The 14,163-nt window shown below is 51.0% G+C and overlaps 1 protein-coding gene across 1 annotated transcript; it reads left to right on the plus strand.

Annotated features, from left to right (window-relative positions):
• Positions 1–3,537: 3,537 nt before the first annotated feature.
• C1QB (complement C1q B chain) lies at positions 3,538–10,213 on the plus strand. The gene is made up of 3 exons (XM_039854408.1): positions 3,538–3,694; positions 8,120–8,323; positions 9,493–10,213. Exons 2-3 carry the CDS (start codon positions 8,143–8,145, stop codon positions 10,065–10,067), a joined length of 756 nt encoding a protein of 251 aa, XP_039710342.1. The 5' UTR covers positions 3,538–3,694; positions 8,120–8,142; the 3' UTR covers positions 10,068–10,213.
• The last annotated feature ends 3,950 nt before the right edge of the window (positions 10,214–14,163 follow it).

The following is a 14,163-nucleotide window of genomic DNA, read 5'->3' on the forward strand; positions in this document are numbered from 1 at the left end:
CCCAGCGTAGACAAAGACCAGATGTGCAATGACTTTGTGCCAAATTCATGAGTGAACTGGGGAGAATGAATGAATGAATAAGTAAGTAAATGCATGACTGAAAGAGCAAATGAATGAGTGAATAAAAACTCACAATAGCTAACATTATTGAGCACTTACTTTATTGCACCGAGTTTATGCAAACCCACCTATTAAGTCATTTGCTATTCATAACCACGCTCTGAGGTGGGCACGAATGGGTCAGAGAGAGTGAGAATATGTCTCCAGGACGTCTGACAGACTCTGAGAGCCCCCAAGAGATGATCTGAAACCGCTACTGCTCACAAGCTGTCAGAGCTTCACTGTGAGATTCTTGATGGTCATGCCCAGCCGCCACAATCCTGACTGGAGGACCAGGAGGCCATCAGCTGCAGCACTTGCACTGTGGTGACCATGAGAAGTTGACAGTTCAGGGTCAAAAAGGTAAAAAAGTATAACTTTCCTGTGCAAACTGCAGATCCAGCTTTGGAGCCCAGTGAGACCCACTCAGGCATGAGACGATCCGCTCCAGCCTGGGTGGGACATCCACTTGGTTCCACAAGGCCCCACGGAGCTCACAGAGGCACCAGCCAACTGAAGTGGGCTATAAGAGAGGTGGCTTGAGCCCAGGTCTCTGACTGCCTCCATCTACTTTTTCACCTTTATTCCTGAAAGGGGCTGTTTCACACCTCCATGCCTTTGCCCGTGATGTTCCTTCATCCTGCAGAACCCCTTCGCCTCGCTCATGCAACTCCTTCATCCACCTGGATACTGCACACTCAACGGTCAGGCTTCAACACAGAGGTCACCTCCTCCATGAAGCCTTTCCTGATGCTCCTCTCTGTGTCTCCACAGTGCCCTCCACAGACTTGGACCACAAACTCGTGGCTCTTTAGAGCCCAGGTCCCCAAATTTGGTGGTGCAACAATATTATGTGCAGATTTATTTATAAAACAAACATAGATTTGTGGATCCAAGTCTTTTTTAGAAAGGTCTGGGGAGAACAGGGCTGTGGGTGAGTGGGCAATTTACCAGGTGCAGTCAACGCACGTGGTCCACCAACTTTCATGTACTTACTCGCTTACGTGTCTGCCTCCCCCACTGGAGGATGAGCATCCTTGAGAGATCCTTTGACATGTGCCTGCACATAGTAGGGGCACAGGAAATGTGTCAGACTGGAAGGAGGGAGAAAGATAAAGACACACACACAGAGTGAGAACAGAGGCAAGGGCCGAAGAGCCCAGCTGTGTTCACAGGGCCTGGGCGTCTCTGGCAGGGCCGGAGCCAAGGTCGCGAGGCCATTTCATTCACAGCTCCCCTCTGTCAACCACTTAGCGGTCTGCCTGGCGACACCCCGAGTGATACATCGTTCTTTTCGTTTTTCTTTTGTTTAAAAAATCAATACGCCATTTAGATAGGCCACTGTGTCAGATCAGAAACCTGTACTTTGGAAATGACAATTTTTGTGGCGTTTTTATTTTTCATAATTGTTTCCCTGTTGTTCTGTCTTCGCCAGGAGAGACAGGCTTTTGAAAATGCCAGTTTGTCTGCTGAGCTGAGGGAAGCTGGGCAAGGGTTTTTTTAAGGGAGGCAGGAAAGGGGGGGTGGGAGTGGGTCAGGAGCCAGAATGAGACACCCCAAGCTGTAAGGAATCCCTCACACCGCAGGACACTGAGGGGACTTAGGGTTATTTTCCCATACTTTGTAGGTATCACGCCCTCTCTACCACAGACGCAACTCAACATTTAATGGGTACAGAGACCAGCTGGTTCCCTTAGCTCCTGATCCCTAGTCTGGGCATGGCTCCTATGCCCTCAGGCTCTAAGAGTTCTGTCTTCTCCTCGTACAAATCGTACTATACCCAGGTTTGCATTGGGCCCACTAAGGGCTTGGCACTCAGCTGGGCCCCAGACTTGCACGGTTACCTCACCGGCCCCCCCACAACAACCCCAGGAGATGGGCGCTCATACCCCCAATTCATAGATGGGGAAACTGAGGTCAATAAAGGTGCCTGAGGCCACATAACCAGAAAGAGGCCACGCTGGGATTCAACCTTGGGAGGGGCTGATTCCAAAGCCTTGCCCTTTCCCCCCACCCTGCTGTTGCTACTCCAGGTTCAAGCTCATTTTTTCCCATTGCCATCAGCCATCAGAGAATTATAGACCAGGCCCAAGTAACCTCAGGAACCCTCAGATGGAGCCCCCGGACCTGCAACCTCCTAATCCCCCTCTCACTGCCCAGAATCCACAGCCGTCTCCTCCTCACCCAGGCCTTTAAATCTATAGTTGGCCGAGCCCAGACCCTTTGGTTTCATCAGACAAGTCTTTTCACCCACTACAGTTAATGATTTCTATCAAGCAGCGTCCGCAAGCCCAACAATTTTCTATGTCCAAGTACAGATGTCGAGAAGTGACCTCCTGATCTGCGCCAGCTCCTGGTGCTTGCTGGGCAACCATTCCCGAGAGGGGCGTCACATTGTCTTAGACACAGCCTCAGAAAAGAGCTAATATCTGGTGCCAGCATGCCTGGCTTCGAGTCCTGCATCTGCCGCTTGCATGAGGTCTGGGCTCCAGAAATCCCTTCTTTTTTTGTGACATTTATCACAGGACCAATGAAACCACTGTGTCATTTGATGTTCCACACGAGCCTTCTTCAGTAGAAGGGATGCTCCATAGGAGCAGGAAACGGCCGATCTGCGCATGGCTCACGATAAACATCTCCCATGTGGGCCTCAGCTTCCCCGTATATGTGACAAGGAAGATGGGCTGGGTGACCTCCAAGCCTCTCTCCAGCCTTAACTGGGTGATTCCAGGATCAATAAGCAACAGGCCCCCACCTGTGCCTATTATTGTCCTCAGCTTCGAGCCCCACTGGAAGCAGAAGAAGGGGTATAAATAAATAATGACCACATTTAAAATTCATTTTTCATTATTAGATTATTTTCTGAGAACAGGGAAAGAGCAAGAGTGCAGAATGGGAAGAAAGCAGTAGAAAGGGACCCAGAAGGGGGAGCCTGGGACATGGCATGATATTAACAATTAACATGTGCAATGCACTTCACAGCTTACCCTCCCCTTTCTCCTCCACTGTCCCATCTGAGTCCCCATGTGCTCTGTAGAGCAGGTGTAATTATGGTCCCACCATATAACAGAGGAAATGGGGTTCCCTTGGGCTCCCTCGGCTGAAAACGTTTAGCTGGTAAGTGGCAGAGCCAGGTTATGAATCAAGGTTTTTGACTCCAAATCTAGCACCCAGGCACCAGGCCAGCCATATTTTCATTTCACTGAGGAACACCCTTGTTCCCTGTAGAAGATCATGAGGTCAGGGGCCCTGGCACCAAGCCACCAGTTGTGGACATTCTCCAGAGACAGCCTGTTCTCCCCACAGCTGCTGAGCTGGCAAAGCGAAACTCACCACCCATCCACCCATTTACAGTAAGCCCCTCCAAATCACAGAAACCGGACCTGAAACTGCCTGAGAGCAGCAGGACAGGGTGAGAATGGGGTGACAGCGAGGGGAGCCCGCCTGCTGGGCCCCTGGGGGGGGGCTATCAGGGAAAGGCCCTTCTCATCTCTGGGGGAATGGAACTTCCGCTTTGGACCGAGAGCAGCAGGCTCCCAGCTCCTGGTCCCACTGCTGCCCAGCCAAACGGCATTGCAGGACGCCAGTCTCCCAGGTGAGGATGGGGCTCGGTGCCTGGGGGGACTGGCCAGCAGGACCAGTATGGTGGAGAGTGGTGACTCTCAAACTGGAGACCTTGCATCCCCTGCTTCGGAGCCACCTGGGTGTTTATCAGTGAGGATTTCTGCCTGGGCCCAAACCCAGACTTCAGGAACCAAACTCTCTGGAGGTGATCTTGTGGGGGTCTGCTGCCACCCAGGTCTCCAGGTGATGGGGAGGCAGACTAAAATTAGAGCCGTCAGCATAAGGGCTTTGGGGTTACCAAGATGCCAGCAGAGTCCTGCTTCTGGCTCTTAGGTGCTGATGAGCTGGGGGCAAGTCACATAACCTCTCGGCCTGGGATTCTCTCTAGGAATAATGAAACCTTTCTCCTTTGGGGATGCTGTGTGCCCTAAAGGAGAGCAAGCCTACCCAGTGTTTAGCACACTGCCTGGATCAAGATATGTCAGAGGCAGAGGGAAAACGAGAACCCAGATTCCCCTCCACTCAGCCCAGCTTTTCTCCCACAGCTGCCTTCTCTTATTTCCTTGCAGTCTGCTGAGAAAGCTCCGCTTGACTCTTCCAAGGAAATAATTTGACTTGCAGGTGGAGCAGTGGTTGGTTCTTAGTTAGGACTGAGTGAGCTCAATGTTTGTAAAGGAAGGAGTGGGATCAGGCACCACACCAGAGACCTTATTTCTTTTAGGTCCCATTTCATTTAATCCTCTGGCAGTCCTGTCAAAAGAGGCTCAGACAGGTTCAGGCACTTGCCTGAGGTCATGCAGTGAGGTAGCAGCACGAAGGGGGTGGGGGTTCAAGGTCAAGTTGGCCCGACTCCAAGTCAGGGGGAAAGGGACTGTTGGGGCTGGAAGGCTTGAAGATAAATGGGTCAGTGATGTGGGGAAAGACGGGAGAGGTAAGGTTGATGGTGGTGCTATGTAGTGAGGGCAGGGGGTGTTCAGACCAGAGGAGTTTTAATTCGGAGCCCAAGTCTGAGACCTCGGTGACCCCTAAAATGGTCTAGAACCTAGATCTTCTCCCACACACCTCCCCACTCCTACTCCCCAAGGACAGGACCCCTGCCCCCACCCCGGTATCCCACCTCCCCACCCCCACACACACAAGGGAGCCGCCTCCCACTTGGGCTGCTGCCTCTGCCTGAGAGACCTCCTCCCTCTGAGCACCTCTCAAAGGGACCAGATCCTCTTTTATTTTTCCAACCATCTTTGGTCATGTTCCTAAACTTGAGACTTCTTGGATGATGGCGATCATTTTAAAAACAGCTGATATTCAGTAAGTGTTTCTGTTATAAGCCTTAACTCACCTGTCCTCCCACCAACCCTATGAGGTAGAGGTTAGTATTACTCACTTTTTATAAAAAGGAAAACTGTGGCCAGAGAAAAGTGACCTGCCTGAGGCCCTTAGCTAAGAAGTGGCAGACGCCTGATTTGGACCCTGGCAGTTGCTTTCCTTATGACAGTCCAGGCCTCTCACCACTGGTGAATGTTCACTGCCCGTTAGCAACAATAGTGATGATAAAAGCTTCCTTCCTCAGGCACTGGCCCTGGACCCAACACTGCCCATGCCTTAGCTCCTTCTGTCTGGCTGTCTGGCTCCAAAGCCTTCGTTTTCACCACGAAGTACAGTAGCCTCTTAACGTAACACCCTGTGAGTTTTAAGATCCAGCTGGCAGAGGGTTTGAATCCCAGCCACATGGAGCTGTGTGACCTTGATCGAGGTTCTCACCCTCTCTGTGCCCAGTTTCCTCATGTGTGAAATAAGAAATCAGGGATGCTTTCTTGGGGGACCTTTGTAAGGGCCAGATGCAATGAGATGATGGCACATAAAGTGTTTGGCGCAGAGCCTGGTATCTGTTAAGTGCCCAGTGCATGGATTATTAAAGTTGTCAAATTGTCATTTTGTAAAACCTCCAACAAGAGTTGGAACTGATGCTCTTTCAAAGATAAACAGGATCCCCTGAGTCACTCTCTCTTTGGAGCAGGGCAGAGCCTAAGCCCGTCACTCGCAGCTCTGGTCACACCCCACCCTTTGAAGCCTCCCTTTGCTTGGTGCTCAGCATAGGTTCCAGCATAACTCAGGGGTTTAGGCAATGAATTACTAGGGACCAGACTGGATGGGGGCGGGGTGGGGGATGGGGGACGATGTTGATTTTCTAAGCACATGAGCCAAGAAACAGCAGGTTTTTCTGGTTTCAGAAAGGCCTCCACATGCCAAATTCTGGGTTGGCCAAGCTAGTGTGAGGCAGAGAGGGCCAGAGTTTGACCACAGCTCCGCCATTAACCAATTTACCAGGTACCTGTGGGCAGGCTGCTTTCTAATGTCTGAACCTCAGTTTCCTCATCTGCAATATGAGAAAATAATCACAACCCACTTCCACAGTGCTGTGAGGGTCAGACAACAGCAGCAACAAGTCTGAACAAGAGCTGAGAACACCATGATTCTTTCCCAGCCGTGGCTTCGCCTGGCTCCCCACGATTATCCTGGGAGGTGGGCGGGGACCACTCTGCTCCCCCATTTAAAGAGAATGAAACAGCATAGCCTCTGTGAGCTTAGGGAGAATGAGAGGAGGCTTCTGGGAGGAAAAAGAATTTGAAGGCCCAAGCCTTGAAGGGTGGGGAGAATTTGGATCTGGGCAAGGGTGGAATCGGCTGCCTTGTTAGGTAATGAGCTGCTCATCACGAGACAGTGCCAGCCATGGATGGAAGAGCCGGCGGCAGAGACGTTATTGAGGAGACTTAATAGCAGGCTGAGAGTTCCTCAAAAGGTTAAACACAGATTCACCATGAGACCCAGGGCAGTAATTCCAATAATTCCACTCCTAGGTATACACCCTCCAAAATTCAAGACAGGTAATCGAAGAAATCCTTCTATGTGAATTTTTGTAGTAGCACTATTCACGATAGCCAACTGGTGGGAATTTCCCAAACGCCCATCAATAATGAATGGATAAACAAATTGTAATATATCCACATGATGGAATATTATTCAGCCACTATGTATCGGGACGAGTTACCGATACATAGTACAACATAGATGAACCTTAAAAACATTATGCTGAGTGAAATAAGCCAGATATTGTATGAGGGCCTCATATTATATGATTCTATTTATATGAAATGCCCAGAATAGGCAAATCCATAGAACCAGAAAGCAGATTAGTGGTTGTCAGGGGCTGAGGCGGGAAAGTAGGGTTGGGAGTAACTACCCATTGAGTACAGAATTTTATTTTAGGGCCATGAAATGTTTTGGAACTAAATGGAGGTGATGGTTACACAACATTGTGAATGTGCTAAATGCCACTGAAATGTTTGCTTTCAAATGATCAAATTGATGTTAGTGAATGTCAGCTTGATTTAAAAAAAAAAAAGAATAGGCTAAGGATTAGATGAATTTTAAGGTTTCTTCCATACTAAGAATTAATTAATGGCCCTGCTGACCAGCTCGAGACAGCCCATGGCTTCTTCTAGTTCTCTGGGATTAAGAAGGGGTAAGAACCATTCTCTCACCAGGGCCCACTGCCTTAGGTGGGACCTGAGAATATTCCACCAGAAGAGATGAGCTGGTATGCTGGCAGGGATACTGGCTTCAGTGCCAGACAGGCCTGGGTTTGAGTCCTGGCTGCAGTTATTCCTATATGGCCCCCAAGCAAGTGTCTTGGCCACCCTGAGTGTCAGGGTCTTCTTCAGTGCAGAAATAACAGTTTCCTCCATGCACGGATTCTCTGAGGATGGAAAGCGGCCCTCTGGGGAAGCAGCACAGCCACGCTGAATTCCGAAGCTCTGATGAACAAGAATGCTTGGAAGAAAATCCAAAACCCGCATACCACAGCCTTCAGGCCCTCACTTCCTGTCATTCTGACCCTCACTCCCCTCTGGCCCCCCTGCTGGTCCTCAACATTCCAGGCTTTGTCCTACCTCTGGGCCTCTACCCCTGCCATCCTATCCCCTTGGAACATTTCTGCCCAGGCCCTTTCTAAACCTTCAAGTCTTGTCGTAAACATCACTTCTCAGAGATGCCTCCCTTAGAAACTTCCCTGGTGGGAGGACTTCCCTCACACTCCACTCCAGCCCAGTTTCTCTTGCTCCGGGCACCCTTTCCTCTCTGTCAGAGCACTCGTCGCCATCTCTAATTATTTCCGTTTACTTGTACGTTGAGCTGTTTATCATCTGTCTTCCCTAGACCGTCAGCTCCGTGAAGGCAGGGAGCATATCTTTCTTGTTGACCACCGTATCCCCAGCACTCACAACAGGATCTGGTGGACAGGACAAACTCAGCGAACACACGAACAACTGAATAAGCCGATGGATGGATGGATGGATGGATGGATGGATGGATGGATGGATGGATGGATGGATGGATGAATAAAAAAGCGAGGAGTCACCACAGTTGTAACCTACCACATCTTCTTATTCCCCTACAGGAAGCAGCTGAGACAGTGCAGTGATGAAGACCCCAGGGGGTGGCATCCTGGCGCTGCTGCCACTGCTGCTCCTGGGTCCAGTAGGTGTCTCCCATGCCCAGAGCAGCTGCACTGGGCACCCAGCCATCCCTGGCATCCCGGGCATTCCTGGGGCACCGGGCTCTGACGGCAAACCTGGGACCCCAGGGATAAAGGGAGAAAAAGGTACTGCAGATTTCGGGGACTCACTAGTGTCACTGACTGAGGCCCTACCTCCTGCCTCCCAAGTCACAGTTGCCCACCTTAGAGACTGCAAAAGCATCTGTAAATCCATCAGTTTGCTGAGCCCTTGCAATAACCTTGTAAGGAGGGAATTCTGATTCCCATTTTACAGACAGGAAAACCTGTGTCCAGAAAGGCTACTGACTTGCCCAAAGGAGCCCAACAAATGTTGAGGCTGAGACCAGATGGTCGATCTCTTGCCACTAAGTGCAGATAGAGAGAGGGCACTAACACAGTCGTAGAGTCCTGGGCCACCTCCAGGTAAGCAGCTTCACCTCTCCGAATTGCCGTGTCCTCACCTGTAAAATGCAGACAATGATATTTTTAGGGTTGTCACAGAGTTCAAACGAGACGTCCCGCTGTCAAGACGCCCCCGCGAAATCCAGATCGTTTCTTCATTTACCCACAGCCAACTACTCTCTCCACATAATCTCGTTTTATTCCTTATAATCCTACAAAATCTCATCATCCCCATTTTACAGATGAGGAAGCTGAGCCTCAGAGATTCTCAGTCAGGGTGGCACAACTGATAATGGCAGATGGGACATGAGAAGCACATTTGTCTTTCCCCTGAGCCCACTCTACTGGGAAAGAGGATTTATCTTGTGCGGTGCCAAATCGAGGAGTAGCAGCTGCTTGGAGTAGTGGAATGGGAGGACCCTAAGGTCCGCTTCCAAGTTCAGCGAGAAAGAAGGCCGCGATTGATTGGGGGTGTCAGCTATGGGGGAGGGAGCGGGATAGCATGTTTGCCAAGAATTCATTATCCCTTCTCCAGGCTTAAGCCTGAACAAGGGCACTGTATGAGCTGGTGAGGGCCAGCCCAGCACCTTCCTGAGGGAGATAGTGCTCCCCACCCCACGGATGTCAGTTCCCATTGCCGCCAAACGCATCACAGACTCAGTAAGCTGGGCTGGAAGGGGACTCGGAGGCCCTCTGTAACCAGTCCTCCTTTTCACAGATGGGAAGCTGAGGCCCAGAGAGGAGCAGGGACCTGTCCAAGGTTACGTGGCCAGGTTTTCTGCCTCTAGGCAGGCCCCTTGCGTTGCCTACCATGGCTGCGTCCTTGGTTTTCGGTGATCTCAGCCTCATTTATCTTGTCTCTGCTTTTCCAGGGCTGCCAGGGCTAGCTGGAGACCATGGCGAGTTCGGAGAAAAAGGGGACCCAGGAATTCCCGGAAATCCAGGAAAAGTTGGCCCCAAGGGCCCCATGGGCCCCAAAGGTGCTCCAGGATCCCCTGGACCCCGTGGCCCCAAGGGCGAGTCAGGAGACTACAAAGCCACACAGAAAATCGCCTTCTCTGTCATGCGGACAGTCAACATCGCCCTGCGGAAGGACCAGACCATTCGCTTCGACCACGTGATCACCAACGTGAACAACAACTACGAACCTCGGAGTGGCAAGTTCACCTGCAGGGTGCCCGGCCTCTACTACTTCACTTACCATGCCAGCTCTAGAGGGAACCTGTGCGTGAACCTCATCCGGGGCCGGGACCGCATGCAGAAGGTGGCCACCTTCTGTGACTACGCCCAGAACACCTTCCAGGTCACCACAGGCGGCATGGTTCTCAAGCTGGAACAAGGAGAGAATGTCTTCCTGCAGGCCACTGAGAAGAATTCCATCCTGGGTATGGAAAGTGCCAACAGCATCTTCTCTGGGTTCCTGCTCTTCCCAGACCCAGTAGTGTGACCTGTGGGACTGATTTACCCCTCCTCAACCCCCTCCCCTGCCAGCAATGCTCACTTTACCCCAACACCATCCCTGCCCAGCTAAAGCACACAGTAGGTCTCCGTGGATGTTGAATGAATAAGTAAATAAATTCTTCAAGACCAAGGGACGATAGTCTAATTCAACTCTGTGTCCTAGTACCTGGCACATAGTAGGTGCTCAAAAATGTACCTACTATGTGCCAGGTTGAATGACTGAACAGTGAATGAATGAATGAATGAATGACCTCTGAAAACAGAAAGTCTATCTAATTTGAGGTGAGTGGAGAGCCAGACTGTGTCCAGCTCTGTGACAGCCTGACAGTGGAAGATGGGGAGGGAACATCATCTATTAAGTACCTACTATGCTTCAAGCACTGGGTAGACCCTTTCCTCATTCTCTCATTAATCCTCACACTCAATCTTGGAGATAGGTTGCATCAAGCCCAGTTTACAGAGGAGAAAACTGAAGATCAGAGGGATGAAGGCATTGTCCTCAATCCCACAGCAGAGCTGAGATTTAGCATCAGGGTTGCCTACTGATGATCTGAGATCTCTTTCAAGGCAACATGTACAGGCCAGCACCTATAGGGGTTTTCTGCTTATAATGTCACATATACCCACCCAAGGGATCAAGGGACCCTCCTCCAAAGTTTTAACTGAACTTGGAGAATTTTTCCCCTTTGATTGTCTCTGCATACTCCCCCACCCAATATCTTCCCAGCCTGGCACAAACCCAGCCATCCAGTTAGAACAAATGTCACTCCCTGCTCAATAACTTTCAGTGGCTCCCCACTGCCAGCTGGATATAGTCCCAGCCCATGAGCCTGGCCTTTAAGGCTCTCCATGGGTTGGCTTTCCAGTCATGCTCCCTCCTTTACTAGACAAAGAATATCCCACTCCAGACCAACTGGGCCCTTTCTGTCTTCTAGGCAAGCCCCAAACATTCTTGCCTCAGTGCCCACACACTCACTGTTCCCTTTCCACTCTGCCTATCTCAGCATCCTTAAAAACCTCATTCGAACCATACCTCCTCCCTGAAACCCAGCCATTCCAGGCTCACAGATCTTACTCCTCTGACCTTCGCTAAACCCACGTCCACTTGCTCAGATCTGAGCATGCACAGCCTGCATCTGGCTTCTCATTTGTGCCCACTCCCATGTCTCCAGCTAGGCTATGAATGCCTTCACCCTGCCCATCTCTGAACCCCACAAAGCCCATGATACACAGCAGCCATTCAGTAAAGTTGCTGCCTGACTGGCCAAGACCACAGGCATAGGACTTGCCCAGGATCCCAGCCCTGCACATGCTCTCTGCAGCCCCTCCTATTAGCCCTGTTCCACTAAGACCATCAGCCAATCCTGACCTGAGGTAAGGATTTCAGGCACTCTAGCCCATCACCCAGGGTCATGGCAATAGTACAGCCTCTTGTTTGGCTGGCCGGTGGTTTCTCAGGGCTGTATTCATTGGGCATGGCTTCTGCCCTATCTCCTAAGTCTCAGGACTGGCCTTGATGACCTGCCCCAACCTCAGACTCTCCAAGAGAAACCTGGAGCCTTTTCTCCAGGGTCTGGGGCTTCTTTTTGCCATTCAGCTCCTTCAGTACAAATTGTTTGCCTGGTCTTTGAGTCTAGTAATAATAGTTATCATTGTAACCACACCACAATTGAGTTACTGTGCACTAGTGCTTTATGTACATTAGCTCATTCAGTCTCCACCACAAATCCTAGGAGTTGCACAGTATTACCCCTACTTTACAGATAAGAATCTGAGGCTCCAAGGAGGCAAGCAATTTGCCCAGGGTCACACAGCTGATAGGTACACAGCTGGGACTGGAGCCTGCTTCTGTCTGTCTCAAAGCTCTTGCTAAACCACCTTCTTGCCACCCTCGCCTGTAGGAATTCCCTTCTGCAGCCCTTGTCCAGAGTGCCCTAGCCTCTCACCTAACCCCATTGGACCTCAGGAATCAAAATTCTCAAGCCTCTACAGTTAGGTCTGTCTATATGGGGCTATTCTTCACCCCAAAGGCAGATCTACCTTGGTGTTGAGCATGTGCAGGGTACCCCATCTCACTGCAAGGACCTAGACAAAGCTGGCCATAGCCGAGAAGTCGGAGCTTGTCTCTAGTGCTGCTTCAAGCTGGCTGGCTCTCCCGCAGGACCTACACTACTCTGACTCCTGACCCAGGAAGCCTGACCCTGCCACCTTTCCTCCACCAGACCCCACAGGCAGGACACATAACAGTGCCCCTTCTGTGCCTTCCTACCCGGCTTCTGGATCTACCAGAAATCCAGGGCTCTCACTGCATGTTCTGCCATGCCCACTCCAGTCAGATGTACCTCGCTCTACACAAACATTAACAGATCTAAACCCTTCACCTTTATTATTGCTCTTTTCCAGTCGGTGTGTAGGGTTCACCTCATAGCTCTCTGGGGAGATGGCTGACGTTTCATCACAGGAACCAGAACTGAGAATAATGGGGGAGCCCAGAGGTGACTTAAGATGGGTCTTGGAACGTCACCTATTTGATGGCTGCCCAGAGGCCTTCTTTCCCCCTCTGCTCTTTCTCATAGGGAATGAGGATGGGGTTGAAATTTGGCTCTCCTGACTGGGCTAAAAAGAAGGGAAAGTGGCTTCCCTCAGGCCTGTGACCCTTGACCTTCATACACTCATCTTGACCCTGATTCCCAGCTCTCAACATGACAGAGCCCTTTCAGTTGCAAGTGACAGAAACTGCTTCAAACCAGCTTAGGAGAAAAAGAGGGACTTATCAGGAGACCCCAGAAGTGTCCTGTAGGAGGACCCAGAAACAGGTGGGACAGCCCAGTCTCAGTGGACGTAGGATCCAGACACAATGCTCACAGGCCAGGGCTGCCGTGTCTCCCTCTTAGACCTCTCAGCTCTGAGCCTCTGTCTACAGTTTGGCCCTATCGACTATTAGGGCAAGTAGAGAAAAATGGATGCCCCATCCCTAACGACATTCTTGACCACCAGGTTAGCCCCTACCCCTCATGGAAGTGACACAGAGCCTAACAGCTCCAGTGCCCAGATCCCAGGAGAGGCATCTACTTCGGAGCAAGGGCACTCCTGGCCCAGTCAGCTGAGGCCAAGAAGGAACGGGCCTGTAACAATAACAGCAGCTCCCGATTACTGAGCTAAACACCTGACAACTATTCTCTCCTGAAACAGTCACCACAAGCCTGAGGAGGAGATAACTCTAACCCAGTGGTTCTCAGACACCTGGAGCACTACAGTCAGCAGGAGGGCTTGCTAGAATCTGCATTTCCTAAGAGTTCCCAGGTGATGCTGCTGCTGGCCCCAGGAAACCACACTTAGAGAACCACGGCTCTAATCTTATCGCTCCCATTCTACAGACAAGAATATTGAGGCTCAGGGTGGGGGTGTCACTTGCCCATGTCACACAGAAGATCTAGGATTCAGATCCAGGCCTGTTTGACCCAGGGTTATGCTTAGTGCCTGGCTGCCCAGACCCCTACCCTGCAGGTGTGAAGCGGGCAGTTCTCAGAGCAGCGTGGGTGAGCCCTAACAAATATCTGCCATCTCCTGGCTACAGAGCCCCATCCCAACTTCTCCACCTTTGCCCCAGTCCATCCTGACCAGCGTGTCCCTCCCTGTGACCCACAATGCTTTGAGCCAGTTGAGAAGAGTGAAGGAGGGTGAAGGGCAAAGAAGAAGGACAAAGGGGCTTAATAAGTAATACTAGTACCAGTTTGCACAAGGCGCGGGGCTAAGCACGCATGTTAACTCATGCACCCTTTACAATTCTGTTCCCCTTTTACAGGTGGGACACTGAGACACAGCAGTTAAATGACTTGCCCGACATCACACACCTAGTAAAAGAATAGGGATTCAACTCAAGGCAATTCAGCTCTAGAGTCAATGCCCTCAATCACTGCTCCCAAATGGCAGGCAGGAGGACCCCTGAGAGGCTGTGGTGTGTGGCTGTTGAGGCACTGGCTCTTGAGTCAGACAGACCCAAGTTCAAATCCTGCCTGGGCTTCTCATCAGCCGAGTGACCACGGTCAAGTGGCTGCCCAGGCCTCCTATTTTATCCACTT

This window comes from Pteropus medius, unplaced genomic scaffold (assembly GCF_902729225.1).
Source record: "Pteropus medius unplaced genomic scaffold, Ma_sr-lr_union100, whole genome shotgun sequence".
Classification (NCBI taxonomy): Eukaryota; Metazoa; Chordata; class Mammalia; order Chiroptera; family Pteropodidae; genus Pteropus; species Pteropus medius.